This window comes from Dryobates pubescens, chromosome 17 (assembly GCF_014839835.1).
Source record: "Dryobates pubescens isolate bDryPub1 chromosome 17, bDryPub1.pri, whole genome shotgun sequence".
Taxonomy (NCBI): domain Eukaryota; kingdom Metazoa; phylum Chordata; class Aves; order Piciformes; family Picidae; genus Dryobates; species Dryobates pubescens.
Window position 1 is genome coordinate 7,741,878 of NC_071628.1, and position 16,009 is coordinate 7,757,886.

At 44.7% G+C, this 16,009-nt stretch overlaps 1 protein-coding gene across 3 annotated transcripts; it reads left to right on the forward strand.

Annotated features, from left to right (window-relative positions):
- The first annotated feature begins 182 nt into the window (after window positions 1–182).
- SLC24A1 (solute carrier family 24 member 1) lies at window positions 183–15,609 on the forward strand. Of its 3 annotated transcripts, none has more exons than XM_054168933.1 (10): window positions 183–197; window positions 1,292–1,438; window positions 2,991–4,058; window positions 5,533–5,641; window positions 10,286–10,372; window positions 12,177–12,274; window positions 12,937–13,137; window positions 13,493–13,582; window positions 14,484–14,650; window positions 15,303–15,609. In XM_054168933.1, exons 3-10 carry the CDS (start codon window positions 3,135–3,137, stop codon window positions 15,550–15,552), a joined length of 1,926 nt encoding a protein of 641 aa, XP_054024908.1. In that variant the 5' UTR covers window positions 183–197; window positions 1,292–1,438; window positions 2,991–3,134; the 3' UTR covers window positions 15,553–15,609. The 3 variants fall into 3 exon arrangements, with proteins under 3 accessions (XP_054024908.1, XP_054024909.1, XP_054024912.1); XM_054168937.1 differs by lacking the exon at window positions 183–197 and having other exon boundaries at window positions 1,214–1,438; window positions 2,991–3,523; window positions 3,902–4,058; XM_054168934.1 differs by lacking the exon at window positions 183–197 and having other exon boundaries at window positions 1,211–1,438; window positions 12,180–12,274.
- The last annotated feature ends 400 nt before the right edge of the window (window positions 15,610–16,009 follow it).

Here is a 16,009-nt window from a genome sequence, read left to right on the forward strand (position 1 = left end):
CGTAATATTGCATGCGTTATGGAAAGCGGCTCAGTTAGATGCCAGTGTTGTGGAAAAGTTTCAGCACTTAAAGGGGCCAGCCAGAGAGCTAGGGACAGACTTTATAGCAGTGCCCTGCCATGACAGCACAAAGAGTGATGGGTTGAAACTAAAAGAAGGAGATTTAGAGAGAAGGAAGACTGCTTTTGCAGAGGGAGGTGAGGCACTGTGCCCAGAGAGGTGGGAGATGCCCAGGTTGCCCAGAGAGGTGGTGGATGCCCCATCCCTGGAACAGCCGTTCAGGTCAGGTTGTTTGGGGCTCTGACCAACCTGCTCTACTTGCAAAGGGATTGGACTAGATGAGCTTTGAAGGTCCATTCCAACCCAAACCAGTCTCTGATTCCATTCTATGTAAGACTTCTATGCATAAATGTAAGCATCCCAACTGGCTAGGGAACCTCCTTTTCCTCACAGTTCTGCAAGTGTGGCAGGAAGCATGGGAGTTCAATAACCTCCATTGTAAAGCATGGATGCACTCCTGCAAAACCATCCTTTCAAGAAGCAGTTTGCTTAATTATCAAACCATCATTTTCATAGATTCATAGAATGATTTGGCCACAGGCAGGGACACCTTCCACTAAACCCAGGTTGCTCAAAGGCCCACCCAACCTGGTTTTGAACACTCACAGGAATGAATCTATTAATTTGATTTTTATGACCATTAAATCTTTGGTCAGGAGTGTTTTAATATCTTCCTTTGTGGAACTGCTCTGTTTGAGTGCCACTTTACAGAAGAGTTGCTGACGCCCATCCTCAAATTGCTGTGCCAGTGAGGGACTGTGTGTGGCCCCCACAGCACCCCTCTGCCTCTGTGACCATGGTGCAGGAGCTGAGAGATTTTTTCCAGGAGACAGCAAGTTATAAACCTACATCTTGCACTGTGAAATGTGTCGAGGCCAGCAGAGGGGCTTGTCTAGTCTGACAGCAAAAGGAAACACCTCAAAATAAAGCTATAGTCATCTTGTTTAGGTGACCACTGCTTCATGCAGAGGTATGATCTACCCGCACTGCTCTCTTCCATAGGTGCCATGAGAATGACACATCTCACAGCCAGTGCTTTCATCTGGTCATAAAGACAGTTACCTGCCCTCACAATGAAAATAACCTGTGGTAGCAGACAAAGACATTTGCTTCAGAGATAGACCCAAATCTATACAATACTGCTTAATCTTCTTAGGGCCTGCAGGTATTAAAGGGGATTGGTTATTTCTCTGGTAATATGTCCTTCATATCTGACCCTCTCTTGTATTAGAACTCTGCCAGCAAAGGCATCAGGAAAATGGGATCATTTTCACCTGTCTCTCTCTGCAATAGCATCTCCCATTAAGCATTAAAGAAGCTTCCAGCACTGTGTTCAACGCTTGGTACTCCTCTTCCTCTTGGACAGCATCTTTGGACGGTAAGCTGTAGAGGTTCACTTGACTGCTTCACATCTCTTAAGACAGAGGTAGTCTAATAGGTGAGAAAGGAGTTGATCAGGATTTGACCTGTGAGAGAAATGCAAAACTTACAAGACTAGAGAAACAAAGAGGCTGATGGACAGCTCTTTGGATGGAGAGCTCTTAGAGTTGATCCTGGCTTTGGATATGTTTCTGCTTGCAAAAGGTCTTTTAAGGAGCTCAGTTAGGAGAGAAGTAAAAACAGTGTTTAAATAGGAGTGTGTGCACACCTCTTCCGTTCTCTCTGTCATCCTTTTCACTCTCCTACCTTTGTCAGGAAGGGTTCTTTTCGAATAATGTACACTTTATGATATATATTATGGAATTCTGCCAGATGCATGTTTATACTCTTTTTACATAGGAAAAGCAAAGCTTATGTCATCTACTTATCTAGGTACTCCCACTCTCCCATTATTGTTGCCTTAGTGATCCTCCCAACTATTTAAAAGAAGATAATAATGCCTGTCTTGCAAGAAATTTAGGCTGATTACTTCACAAGGTGTTATGCAAGAGGGTAAGTGTGTGCGAACTTGCACAGAGCTTATCAGAGAATGGCTTACAAAACTGTGACTCACATCCAGATCAACAAGAGAGTAACATTCCCACTCTGGGGGGAGAAGATAATCCATGAAAAGTGGTATTCCAACATTAGACCTTCAAGCAGTACTGACCATCGAATTCTGTCCAGCCCCAAGTCGCTGTCTCGGTGCTGACACAGCTGCAGGCTCTGTCACTTAAAATTTCCCTGCCTTTCTAGATGCTATTCAAATAATTATGCAAGTTATGCTAATTACTCCCTAATAAAGTCTATGATTACAACTCCACTTTGCCAGTTCTGATTTCTAGAGAAAGGCTTGGAAAGATGTAGTCATAGGAACAAATAGCTGCTCAGCACCCTCAGTTTTACCTGAGCCAAGTCTTTCTTGTGCTCTTCTCAGATGGAAAGAAAAAAAGCCTCACTGTTCCTTGGTTTGGATTCTGTGGGTGCAAGGCTGGGGAGCCACAGAGCAGTGTAGCTGGGAACTGTTGAGCAGTTTTCATCCTCCTGTGAAGGTTACTTCAGTGAATAACTATTCTGTTAGGAGGGAGGTTTTAACAGCACAATCTTGCCTTCTGAGCATCATCATTTCCAGCAATATCCTCTGGTCCTGCAGATATTAACCTGACCCAATGGTTAATATTACAGGGTAACAGCTAAAGTGAAAGCACAATTTTCAATAGCTCCTGGATGTGGGCATTAGGTGGAATCAGAATTCAGGTCACATTGGACTGTCTCAGCCAACTCTTCTCTATGATTTCTAATCAGCAAAGCCTGTAGTCATAAAAAATAAAGTCAGAAACCTAAATCTAGGTCTGCCTTTACTCATTTAAGTCCATTTCTTCTTACTGGAAAGTAAAAAAGCCGCCAGTGAAAAGCAGCCAATGAAGTAATATTAACCATATGGTGGAAGGTTGCAGCACATTTCCCCCCCACCTTTTTTTCCCCCCCTCACACCAGATTTTCTTTTGCAGGATTCTGCTCCTTGTGTCATATGGCTTCACTCCTGATGCTCAAGATCAGCTAGAAACTCAATGGTGGAGATAAGTGCAAATTGCTGATCAAGAGAAGTCTTCAGTGGCTTCTGGACACAGCTCTGACTTTTGGTCCTTTAGGAAATGCATTTACCACGGAGGCGGAGGCTACAACGCAACCGAATTTTTTTCTTGCTTGCCATATTGTTGGTGGTCTCTCTCTATCAGCTCCAGCTCAGCCCCTCTGCCCTTGCAGCACCACACACAGCACCCCAACCCATGGATCTTGTCAAAAGGACCTACAGAGACCTCTCCAGCAACAAGACTGCCAAAACAAACAATATCACAGCAGCACCCACAATAAAGCACTGTATCTACGTGGATCCTGAGCCAACTGTGCCCATCACTACATCAGTGGATAAAACACCACAACCAGAAAACGACAGTGAAAGCAACCCAGATGAAAAGCCACCATATGAGTCCAAAGGAGAATACCCCCAGGACCTGTTCAGTGTGGAAGAGCGCAGGCAAGGGTGGGTTGTGCTTCACATCTTTGGCATGATGTATGTATTTGTGGCCTTGGCCATAGTGTGTGATGAGTATTTTGTCCCTGCTTTGGGAGTGATCACAGAGAAGTTGCAGATCTCTGAAGATGTGGCTGGAGCCACCTTCATGGCAGCAGGTGGATCAGCACCAGAACTCTTCACCTCCCTCATAGGTGTCTTCATCTCACACAGCAATGTGGGCATCGGTACCATTGTGGGCTCAGCAGTGTTTAATATCCTCTTTGTCATTGGCACTTGTGCCCTCTTCTCAAGGGAGATACTCCACCTGACATGGTGGCCCTTATTTAGAGACATCTCATTCTACATTGTAGACTTACTGATGCTCATCCTATTTTTCCTAGACAGTGTCATTGATTGGTGGGAAAGCCTCCTTTTACTGACTGCCTATGCCACATACGTACTCACCATGAAGCAGAACGTGTACCTAGAGCAATGGGTGAAGCAAAAGCTGAACAAGAAGCTAAATGCTGTGCAGGCAGCATCAGCAGAGCATATGCAGAAGGTTGGTGTCCTTATTGTTCAGAGGGCAAGTTGGAAATCACTTATTGTAGTGTAAACCACACAGAAACGCTCCTGCACCAAGTGCCTAGTCAAACAAGAGCTCAGGATCCAGGGCCTGGCCACTGATTATGGCTATAAAACGAGGGAAATGCAACCTAGAAAGCAGAGATTCTAAGAAATTAGAGAACGCAACTAAAGGCAGTTCTGTCCCCGCAGTTCCCCAAAGTACCAGTGGTGGTTGCTTGTCTGCTCTCAAAGACACAGGTGGGATTGTGTTTACTCTGTTATTGTAAAGAAGTTTTAAAACAAAACACTTGGAGGAACACATTTGTAGTGCTGGAAAGATTGGGCAATTCTGTGCTAAACGGGGGGGAAAGGCTGCTGGTATGAGGTACCGATCAAGCCTCTTGCAGATGAAAGGTGCTGGGGGAAGTTGTTTTCCCTTAATGAAGCTAGGAGTGTTGCTGAGACACTGGTGGTATCACATGTTATCAATCTGCAGCATCAAAGAGGATCTGGCACCCTTTTTAGCAACCAACCATTGCCACCTCTTCCCATCAGCATTTGCCAATGAGATGGAAGAACTCAAATCCCACTTCCATGCCCTGAGCACAGCAGGGTGTGCTCAGAGAGGATTCCGCACACTGCTAGTGCAGACAGGGAGATATGTGGCTGTTATCACAGATCTGAGACCAGGGCCCTTCACTCACTGTCTTCCGAAGGAAGAGTTGACTGCTTAGACAAAGACAGAATCTGAAGGTGTCTGTAGAGCCAATCACCTTTTCAGACTAGCAGATCTCACCAGGACATTGTGTCCTGTATGCTATGAGATCTGCCTCCTGGTCTGTCTTTCAGCCAGTGCTCATGGCTGGGAGTCCTGAAAGCTCATGTGTTACATTCCAATGGGGTACATGTGCAGGATACTGCAGCTATACACATACATCACTCTAGACCTCACCAATCAACACAAATTTAATCCAGTCCTTCAGACTGAAGGGAAAAATACAGAGAACCCTCACTAGCATATAGTACCCTGACAGAGAGCTACTGAAGCCGTCCCTTGGAACAAATAAATTACTTATATGGAAATTAATGCTGATCACTGGTAAAAAAATGCCCCTTTGCACCTTCACTCTGCCTCTGCTAGGAAATGAGTATGGATGCAGATGCTTGGGGGTGAAATCTGGGGCTCCTGTATCTACAAGAATCAGATTGTAGAGTCCATTTGAGGTATCATCTGGGTACCTGCATTCTCATTGAGGAGCTGTAGGTAGAATCCTGCTTCTTTTGTGAACAGTCAGTCCTGACAGCCATCCTGTGAGCCTGAATGCAGAGGCTGTTTAAAATCCATGCTGAGGCTGCTTCTTGGGTTGGGGAATATCAGCTTCCACCTTCCACCAGGGCAGAGGTGAACCAATGGTAGAGATGTTTTACATGGAAACTGCTAGTGACTGCTGCATTGTACCTTTCCATAGCCTGCATCAGCCCTACAGCGAGGCAGCAGCTCAGCCTCCCTGCACAACTCTCAAATGCGCAGCACTGTCTTCCAGCTCATGATCCACACCCTGGACCCCCTGGCAGAAGGTGAGTGAATGCTCCACGTCTGAGGTTAATTTCCAAGAAACAATCAAGCATGTTAAAGATGGGTTTTGGTTTTCCTCCCGAGCCCAGTCCATGCTCCACCCCTCCAGTGCCCTACTTGTTCTAAAGAGATTATCTCTTGTCCATTCAAAGAGAGATTGAAGCTAAGCAGATCAATGCCTCTCGTGTCTATCACAGAGGTTACAAAAAGGATTCTCCAGATGAAAATCCCAGCTGCACAAACTGCTTGAAGGAACAAAGGGGTCTTGAGAAGGACAGCAAGAGAGATAAATGTCCCCTTAGACGGATTTTAGTGAAGGCAACAATCATGTTCTAACGGTAGCGTAACAAGAGTCAAACTCATCAGGGTTTGCCCTTGCTTCCTGCCCCCCAAAAGTGACATCAACAGGACATGGATAAAACCAAAAAATTACAAGAGGATGTGCCATTGCCTTTAGCATCAGAAAGTGCCAGACCTGAGGGACTGTTGCCTCTCAGAGACCTTCCAGCACCTTCTCATCCTTCCCGCACCTCTGAACAGCTTTGTGCAGCATCTGCCTACACCAGACCAGCACACACTTGGCTTTCTGATCTAGCGAAACCCTGAGGCTGCTAGCCCAGGCCAAGGAGAGTGCTCCAGTGCTGCTCCAGCCAGCTCAGCCCAGAGTACACAGCTGAAGGGTTTCAATACAGTCATAAGTCTCTTGCCTTGCTAAAGAGGCTGTTATTAACCACAGCTTGTGAACATTGATTAAACTGGACTGGAAGGACACCTTGGACGTGTCTGAAAGACAGCGTCCCCCTCTCATTTCAGCTAGACAAACCTGTCTCTGTAAGTAGCAGCCACTAGATGGGAGTGTAACCACACGTACTTAGGCAGCTCTACTACAACAGAGAGTGTGTGAGGCTCTGCTACAGCCCCCCTCCAAAAGGCTGTTATTTCCTAGACTCTTTAGTGCAATAATGCCACTGAGATAAGAGCAAAACCTCTGCCCCAGGTGCGTGCCTGTTCCACTCAACACTGCTAGGACAGAAACAGCGCCTTAGAACAATTCTGATAAAGCAAGCTACTGGTATTACAACAGCACAGCACTCTGAAGCAAGGAGCCAGTGCCCTTGCAGGTAGACCTTGTAGGAGACTCTTCTTACCCCCATAAACTCATAGCTAAAGAAAAGAGATTCTGGATAAAAAGGAATGCATTTCTGAATACACCAAGACAGGCTGAGAAAGGCAAGCGTCTTGTGGGTCTGGGCCAAAAAGATGAAGTGACTTCCCCTGGATGACTTTCAAAAAGGATTTGAGCCCAAAAGGTGTATCTGGACAACAAGGTCAGCCTTTGTGTTGATAGCACTGGAGCCCTTTGGTATCCTCAGGACAGCTGAGTGCCTAGTTACCACCAATCACCCAAAAAGTCCTCTTGCAGTGTGTGCAGCACTGCCTGTACAGGACACACTTTCGTAATTAGGCTGCAGCACAGAAGATGTTCTCAAAGCAATTTATCTTTCTGCAAGAGTCCTTGTTCCTTCTTGCCAATGCCTGTAGCATCAGCACTTAGAAGCTGTGGTAAGAACACTCTTACAAAAGAAAATGGTTGCCAACTATTGCTCAGCAGTTCCTAACCTAGCCTTCTGGAATTAAGATCTCTCTGGGGTTTCCTTTCTGCTGCAGTTGCATTGCTCTTGGGCAGCACAGAAACTGTATTAGCACAAAATGTGACAAAAGAACTGGCATTGGCCCTTCAAAACCAACTTCCAAAGGCAGAGATCTTAGGAATAGAAGTCTGAAATACCAATTTTGTGTCACTGCTCCTAATGCAACCCCTCTTGTGTGGAACAAAAGTTCTCATTTGAACAATGGATGAGGTTCAGAATATTTTTTTTTCCTTTTTTTGCATTAGGAAGAGATCATTACTTAAGTCTCTGTCCACAGGAGACTAGATGTTTTACTTTAGAAGTTCTAACATTTACATTGCATCTAGAATTTTATTTCTGATAGAAAACTAAAGGGTCTTTTTTTCCAAGGGCCTTTTCTTTTCCTTTTCTTTACAAGACATTTCAAGCAGCTCTGGTCTTTCCCCCACTTCCTCTGAAAGAGTGCAGAAGCAGAGCATGAAATCTTTTCCAGATCTTCCAGTTAGACAGTAGAGGGAACTGTTGGGGAATTAAAGGGAGCAAGAATTTGGGAAAGGCTGAGGAACCCTCTCATTTCTGAACCTCCAGTCTTACCATCAGATTATTCTTTAAACACTAGTCATACAAGAAAGAAGACAGAAGGCTACTTTTACTTTTGAATGAATCAAAAGGGCTCCAGTAGCATGGTTATCAAGCTGTCTACTCTCAGTATGCCCCAGTTAACAGGCTATTGATTTTGGAATTCAGACTAGAATAGAGCAGCAGGCAGTGCTGCAGCCTAGAAGACTGAAGGCAGTTACTGTTTCTCCTTGCTCCATTAGCATTCAATCACTTGTTTTAAGAGAATCTTGATGCTAAGGGACAAAAAGAATCATGTGGATTTTTTCACTTCCTCTTCAGACAGCACAATCTCCAAATCTTCCAGGTTCACGCCAGATTTACACCCCCTCCCCCCCAAATCCTTCCTGCTGTTCATGTTGAAGTTAGTCTTGTTAGATTAAATACTAGAAGCGAAGAATTAATTAAACATAAGAGCCAAACTCAAGGTGAAGCTCAGCTGCCACCTTAAGTCCAGCCTGGATGTTGTCAATCTGTAGAACAGGAATCTTCCTGAAGACCATCAGCCACGGATATGTCCTTAGTGTCACCAGCAGTGAATGGCTAAAGGGGTCTACACTCCTGAGTGAGGAATGAGCCCCCATGGCTGTAAAGCATTAGCAGTGCTCTGTCCCTGGCTGCTGAAACAGCCAGCATGCTGCTCTGCTCAGCTAATCCGCAGCACCAGCAAGACTTGAGCTGACAGATATCCTTCCTCCCCATGCTGACCTGCAGATCTGGCCAGCTTACAGCCAGCTTCTCCCCCAGTCTCAGTCCCTCTTGCATGAAATGTGTGTCAGAGGAATTAACACCTTTATAAATGAGGCTGATCTCATGAGAACTGGAGAGTGGCCTGGACCTAATCTGTTTATCCTGCCAGAGAGATGCTCACAGGCTGTGCTGGGGTCGGTGCTCAGGGCCTGCAGCCTACGTGAGGGCAGAGAGCCAGGAGCTTGAATTTATATAATCTCTTCAGGCTGAGCCTGACCGCCCTGACCCTGCTGACAGCAGCTTTTGCAACAGCTTCTGGGAAGAGCTGAACAGAAAGATTCATTGCCTAGTGGTCAGAGGAGACAGGGTGAAAAAGGTCACCCCTTCACTGCCCTGCACTGATGGCTACGCTGGTGCTTAGCATCAGCAGAGGGGGGATGAAGCAAAGTGCTTCACATGCCCTTTGGCAGGTTTCAGTATTGACAAGAAGCATGGAAGAGTCAGGCTATTCAGTCCCAGCCAACCTTTCAAGGGAGAAGAACTCTTCATTTCATCTCTGACCAACCAGTGAAAATCCTGGTTCACAAGGTTCAGCTCAGAATAGCAGATCTGCCTGCATGGCTCAGGGCCTTGGACCTGCTATTTCTATTAACTTGGTCTCATGGTGATGAACAAAGTGGCAGGGCCCTGCCCTTGAGGCAAATGACAACAGCATGTTCTGGTTTCATAGACAACGGTACAGTAGATTAAATCAGTGTGATAAAACTTTCAGAGGAAATTAATTTACAGCCCTGCACAAGCATAGCATGGCCAATTTCTCATGGCTACTGTCCATGTGCAAGCCCTGTGTCCCTCAGCTTAGCTATTGGGTAGGCAGCTTGACAGATGATACAGATCAGAGCACAATGCGACTTTTCTTAGAGCCACTGACTTGCTCACTTTCCATGGCAGTAGGAGTTAAGATATTTGAGCACAATACCTAACTGTGGAAACACACAGGATTTCATACTTCACTGTAAAACAGTAATAAAGCAGCTCAGTTGGGCAGAGTATGGTTTACAGTGAAGAAGTCCTCAGCAGTCCCAGAAATACAATACCAGACTGGTGCCTTGGGCCATGCTGAACCTGGACACGAGGAATTGAGATCAGCTCCAACAGAGGAAACACCCATGCATACTTAGAGAAATCAATCATTATCAGGAGAACTGGAGCATAGGAGGGTTTTATTTTTCCTTACCATCAAGTCACCAGTCTGCAAGCAGCACAGGAAAGCCTCTTCAGTGGTCACATGGCAGAAGGGAGGTGTCATTTTTAGCTTACACATAATCTAGCCTGAAAGAAAATCAACAGTCCTTTGGGAACAAGCTGGTATCACATTAAAACTCCTCCTTTGTCCCTTCTGCATTTGCTGCCTATGAAGTACAGGTATCCCCTGTATTTCTCTTCCATCCAGATTCTCTTTTAAATGTGAAAGGATTGATTACATGTCAAATTGCTACCATAATTGCCACAAGACTAAGCATTTAAACATCTACAATCAGATAGGAGCAGCCAAAACCTAGGGCCACAGCCAGAAAGATGACTCAGAAGTCGGTGCTGACTGCAACCCATGCAAGAGGAAGGAGGTAGATGTGTTGTGGGGAGGCAGAGAAAGGGGGGCTTTGCACAGCTGACACCTGCTGCTGAATGCATCCTTCTCCTCCACAGCAAAATTCAAAGACAGGGTTGACGTGCTGAGCAGCATAGCCAAGGCCAAAGCAGAGATGCCGGCTGGACAAGGGTCAAAACCAGAAGGTGAGTGCAAGAAGAGTCAGTGCTGTTTGCCTCGGTTTGCACTGCAGTCCCTCACCTTCCCAGCACTCAATACCCAAGGGCTGGCAAAGAAATACTATGGTCTGACACAATTTTTCTGTTATTACTGGTCACAGATGGCTGCTATAATAATGCAGCAGAAATCAATTGATGTCTGCTAACAGTGGGCAATAAAAGCCAACCCCACGGGGGCCCAGGAATGGTTAGTCAGGCAGCATCCAAATAGAAAGTGCTACAAGGATGTAGAGTACATTGCCACCAGAAGGGTGGGAGAGGGGAAATGAGGCTGTTACAGAGAGCAGCTGGGTGCTGCTGTGCTGCTTGATCTTAGGTAGACCCTGCAAACGTGGTATTTGTTAAAGTATCTTCATTTTAGCTTGGAAACTGGGCATGCTTGCAGAAGAGCATGAAAGATTCCTCCAGAGAGAAAAGCCACACTGACTTTGTCTACAACAATTCTAGGGGTCTGTGCATCCTCTAAGAGTTTGTGCTCTTTTTCACATCTCTGCTGATAAACATGCAGGCTGTTGAGCTGATTCAGAGGCAGTAGCTGGCTTGAGCTGCAACATAGGTCTGTGCCACCAGGGAGGCTGGAGATACCAGGAAACAAGCAAACTTTTTGTAAGGAAGGCCGCACCTCCACCAGGACCCTGCTGCGATACAGCAGGCCCCTAAGGGCCTTCCAACACTGGGCCTCACCTGTGTAGATGAGACCAAATTTGAGGAAAATACTAAGGAACAAGTAAATTCTCAGTGTGAGCACTGATTTTTACTGAACTAGGAATTTCCACAGGCTTTGTTGGTGCATAGATGCAGCCATGCACATCCCATGGGCATCATCACACTGTCTCCCACTTTGAGCTGAAAGTGTCCCAGTGAACTCTGAAGCCTGGTTTCAGAAATCCCAAATGGCACTCACTGAAAACATGCATTCCTGAAAATCTGCCCTCTAGCCTTGCTCCCTAGTGTAGCTGTGAGGTATATAGCACTGGATTAGCCCACCCACTTCAGGGTAAGATACCCTGTAACACCCCATCCCAGAGCAAGTCATGGGATAACAAGATCCTACTGACCTGACAGACTTGACATGTGAAGGGGAGCCCTCACCCTAAATTACAACAGTCTAAAAAGCACCCCTGCTGTGAGTGAGCAGAGAGCCAGACACTCCCCTCTCACCTCTGCTCTTGTGTTATCTTTACGTCCACCCTGTTATGTGCAGAGGTTTCTGCATTCCTCTTGGCTAACACAGGAACAGCACAGAGGACACTGCAGTTATTTCCCTGTATGTGTCAGCATTTTCCTATTTGCATTTGAATACCCACCAGACGATTAAGGATTAAAGTCTGGCAGCACCTAACAGACATTTCTCAGAAGCCTGGAGGAATAGCAGCTCCCTGGAGAATGCCATGCCCTACTGAAAACATAGGGGAAACAAAGCTTTACATCTCCTCTGTGTTTTAAGAGCCGCGTTAATAAGATGTTCAGAATCCAGACTGAAAGCAAGAAACACTCATCAGTTGTAGATCAGATAATGAGCATTCCCCTGTTATTACTATGTGCCTCCTACAGCAGTTTCAGGTAGGAGGTCATAGGAGCAGTAGGGGTGCCTGGCTTTGGTAATCATGATCCACAAAAAATAGAGAGAAACAGAAAACCCAAGCAAGCAGGCTGTATTTAACAGGAGATGCCACACATGTCTTTAAGAAACTCAAACCTGCCTGATCAAGGGGAAAGCAACCACCTGATGCTAACATGACTAAGTCGTATTCCTTTTTCTTACTTTTAGTAGAAGAGGAAAAGAAGGCACCAAGCACTGTCCAGGTAACTCCTGTCAGTGGCTCTGAACCCAGCAGACAGAAGGCAGATGCACCACAGGATGGCCAGGTACTGAAATAAGCATCATGGACAGTCAACATTCAGTCCAGACCAAACCTCACAAGTACTTTCCTTCTTCCCTCTCTAGAGCTTTTGGGGCATGACCCAACTCATCACCCACAACCAACAACTATAACCAGACTGTGCGGGTAGTGATGAGATACATTAAGGTGCTAGCTGAAGCATCTCAGCTCACAAACACAAATCAGGTCCAAAATATGACACCAGATGATACTCTGTAGTATTTCCTCCCCAAATGACTCTTCTGAGGTTAGAGGACTACTCCAACCTAAGGGAAAATACAAGCAGCTGCCTGTCCTGTGACCATCAGTACATGTTTCTGTTTGTTTCCCAAATCCTTCCTTTCAGCTGATGTAATTTGGCTGTTCTGATGTGGAACTTCTCAAAGTGATAACTAATGCTTCACTTGTGTCAAACCCCCAGCTGAATGTCAGTTCTACATTAACCAATAGAATCAGTTAATATAACACATGCACTGAGACAGGTTACACCTGGGATTTGCCTCAGAACAGCAAGATATGGGCTGGGGCTGCCCTCAGCAGTGTTACAGATGTGGCCTCTGCCAGGGCAAGGCCATGGCAAATAAATGCTGTGGAGCTCCTTGTTAGTGGGAAAACCAATTGGTCTTCTGCCTTTTCTCTGACCTGCAGCCCTCTTCAGACAGTGATACCTCAGAAGAGAGCAGCTCTGAGAGCGAGGAAGACAGTGATGGTGACAGCACAGAAGAAGATGGAAATGATGAGCCCTTATCTCTTGAATGGCCAGAAACTAGGAAAAAACAAGCAATTTACCTTTTCCTCTTTCCCATTGTCTTCCCTCTCTGGAGCACTCTGCCTGATGTTAGAAAGGCGGTAAGAATCCATCTTCCTTCTGCTACTGGATTCAGTAACTAAAATATAGATTTCCTCTCAGCAAGAGTCCTCCATTCTGTTTTTCCACATCTAGACTCATTGCACATGTAGAGTGCTGCAGGGAGTGGGACAGGAGCTCCAGCTGCAGCTTAACTCAGTTCCAGAGACTTAATTTAATAAACCAACTACTGGTCATCTAATCAAGCTGACAAAAAATAAATACAATTAAAGAGAGCAGAGTGCATGTAGAAACAATTGATTGCAGTGAAGTGTTTCAGGTGAATAATTTTCCTTGGGGATTGTTAACTTTCCTGAAACTTCTCCATGTTTTTCTTCTCAAACTTGATCTTAACAGGACTCTAAAAAATTCTTTGTCATCACGTTTTTCGGCTCCATCATCTGGATCGCTGCGTTCTCTTACCTCATGGTGTGGTGGGCTCACCAGGTGAGAGGTTTGTTCTCTCTGCAGACAAGCACACTTCAGAACAAGTAGATGGAGAGAGAGGGAGCAGTGTCACTGTGGCATTTTTATCTGATGAATTACAGCTGCAGTCATCCATCAAAACAGCAGAAATTTTGTTTTGTTAGGACCCCAAAGGGAATTTTCAGTTTCATTCTTTCTGATTTGACAAGGAGTCATTCTTTTTCGAGAGCATCCAAGGGAATTTGTGCATCAGTGAAAGGCAAAGTGCCGTCAAGATTTATCTTAATTCTGCCTTTCCATTGATGAATGCTTCTATGCAGAACATAATTATCCCTTCCCTAATTAAAATGCTCAGAAAATACAGGGTCTGATTCTGGAAGCTGCTAAATGATCTCAACTCCCATTGCCTTAATGTCCACCTGGTATTCTGGGAAACGGCACTTTGCATCTTGTAGAACCGGACCCACAATTTGTGTTTAGTGATATATTGCACCTTCACAGCACGGTTGATCAAGCCATAAATCTGAAGGCTGTCATTTCCCAAAGCTCTCAGGGGATCACACACAGCTGATAGTAAATTTGGAGATGGAAAGGTGGAAGACATCCAGAAGAGGTGGACATAGGACAGAAGAGTTGCACTGTAACTGGCATGACCTTGCTTAGTCTTGTCAACACTTATCAGATACTCTATGCTCTGGAGTAAATCAGAGGTCAGCATACACTACATAATTTAACTTTTTATCCTGTGAAGAAGGCAAATGCTACCATGTTTAAGGGAAATCAGAATGCTGGACTAGATGACCTTTAAAAGTTTCTTCCAACCCAAGTCATTCTATAATCTTAAATATGGCACAAAACTTAAAGCTACACAGAGCAATTAAATTCCACATTCCAAAAGTAACAGCAGCTTTGTGTTGATTAGGTTGGTGAAACAATTGGGATATCAGAGGAGATTATGGGGTTAACCATACTGGCAGCAGGAACATCCATCCCTGACCTCATCACCAGTGTCATTGTTGCACGGAAAGGCCTGGGTGACATGGCTGTCTCCAGTTCTGTAGGCAGCAATATCTTTGACATCACTGTTGGGTAAGTATTAGTTCAATGCTAAGAGATTAATTTCTGCTGAAATATAAAGCAAGCTGGTTTTATTCCAAACAACCTCTTAATTAATGGCATTTTAGATGTAATTAAATGAAGGGCAGCTGGGCAACTAGTTACTTTGGTTTTTTTCTTTAAAACTCTAATCCAGCCAGGAACGACAGATATGTCTAACCTAGTCCTCTCCATCTTCACCTAATTCTGAGGCAACAGAAAATGACTGCCTTTTTGAGATTAAAATGCAACAAATCTGTGGCTAAGTAAAAGATTTACAGTCAGGATACCCGTGTTTAGTGCCTCAGAGACAGTCAGATCCTCTGCCATTGAGGCTCAGTATCTGTGCTGTCTCTCTCAGCAAAAAGCATCAGGACTCACCTCTGTGAGAGCACGCTGAGACACTTGCTTCATAGCTGTTATTTTAAAAGCCCTTTCAGGTCCTTGGATTGCATCCTGATAGTTCAAATATCATCCAAATGCAATTTTTGATGTGAGCAACATCAATTTTAGATTTATGCTGAGTTAACACTAAATGCGATCATGCATTTTCTTTCTGTAAGAGTTTGGAAAAATGGGTTAGTTATGATGCAGAAAATTAACTGCCTTAAAACATTTATTTCAATTATTTTTCCTCTCCTTGCAGTTTGCCAGTTCCTTGGTTCCTTTATTCAGTCTTCAATGGGCTCAGTTCAGTTGCAGTCAGTAGCAATGGTTTGTTTTGTGCAATCGTTCTCCTTTTCCTCATGCTCCTCTTTGTGATCATCTCAATTGCTGTATGCAAATGGAAAATGAACAAGCTGCTGGGGCTCACTATGTTTGCTCTCTACTTTGTGTTTTTAATCATCAGTGTGATGTTAGAAGACAAGATAATATCCTGCCCAGTACCTGTATGACACTTGGATGCTTCAGGATGTATGTAAACATGTGTCAACATCACAAGAGGTTTGAGGTAGCAACCAGAATTGTAACAAACTTACTGAGAATAAAATGTACTAAAATCCCACAAATCTCAACTGGTATGGCAGCCTCTACTACTTTTTTCCTTAGGATCAGAGAAGATCAGATAATGAAGTAACCAATATCAAATAACAAACAGGTACAGGCATTGATAAGGCTGACAGGATACAGATGCATGACGTTTTCAGGACAGTTGATCCCCTCAAGTTAATGGAGCTGATTTTAAGCAGAGAATATTTACTTATAGAAATATTTTCAGGAACACATCCTAAATTACTCAGTAAACTGCTCAAACTTACACAAAACAAATAAAAATCAGTGAACAGGAACAGAATCAGACCTTTATGGCTTGCCTTCACAGAACTACTCTGCTTAAAATCATCTGGGGGCTGG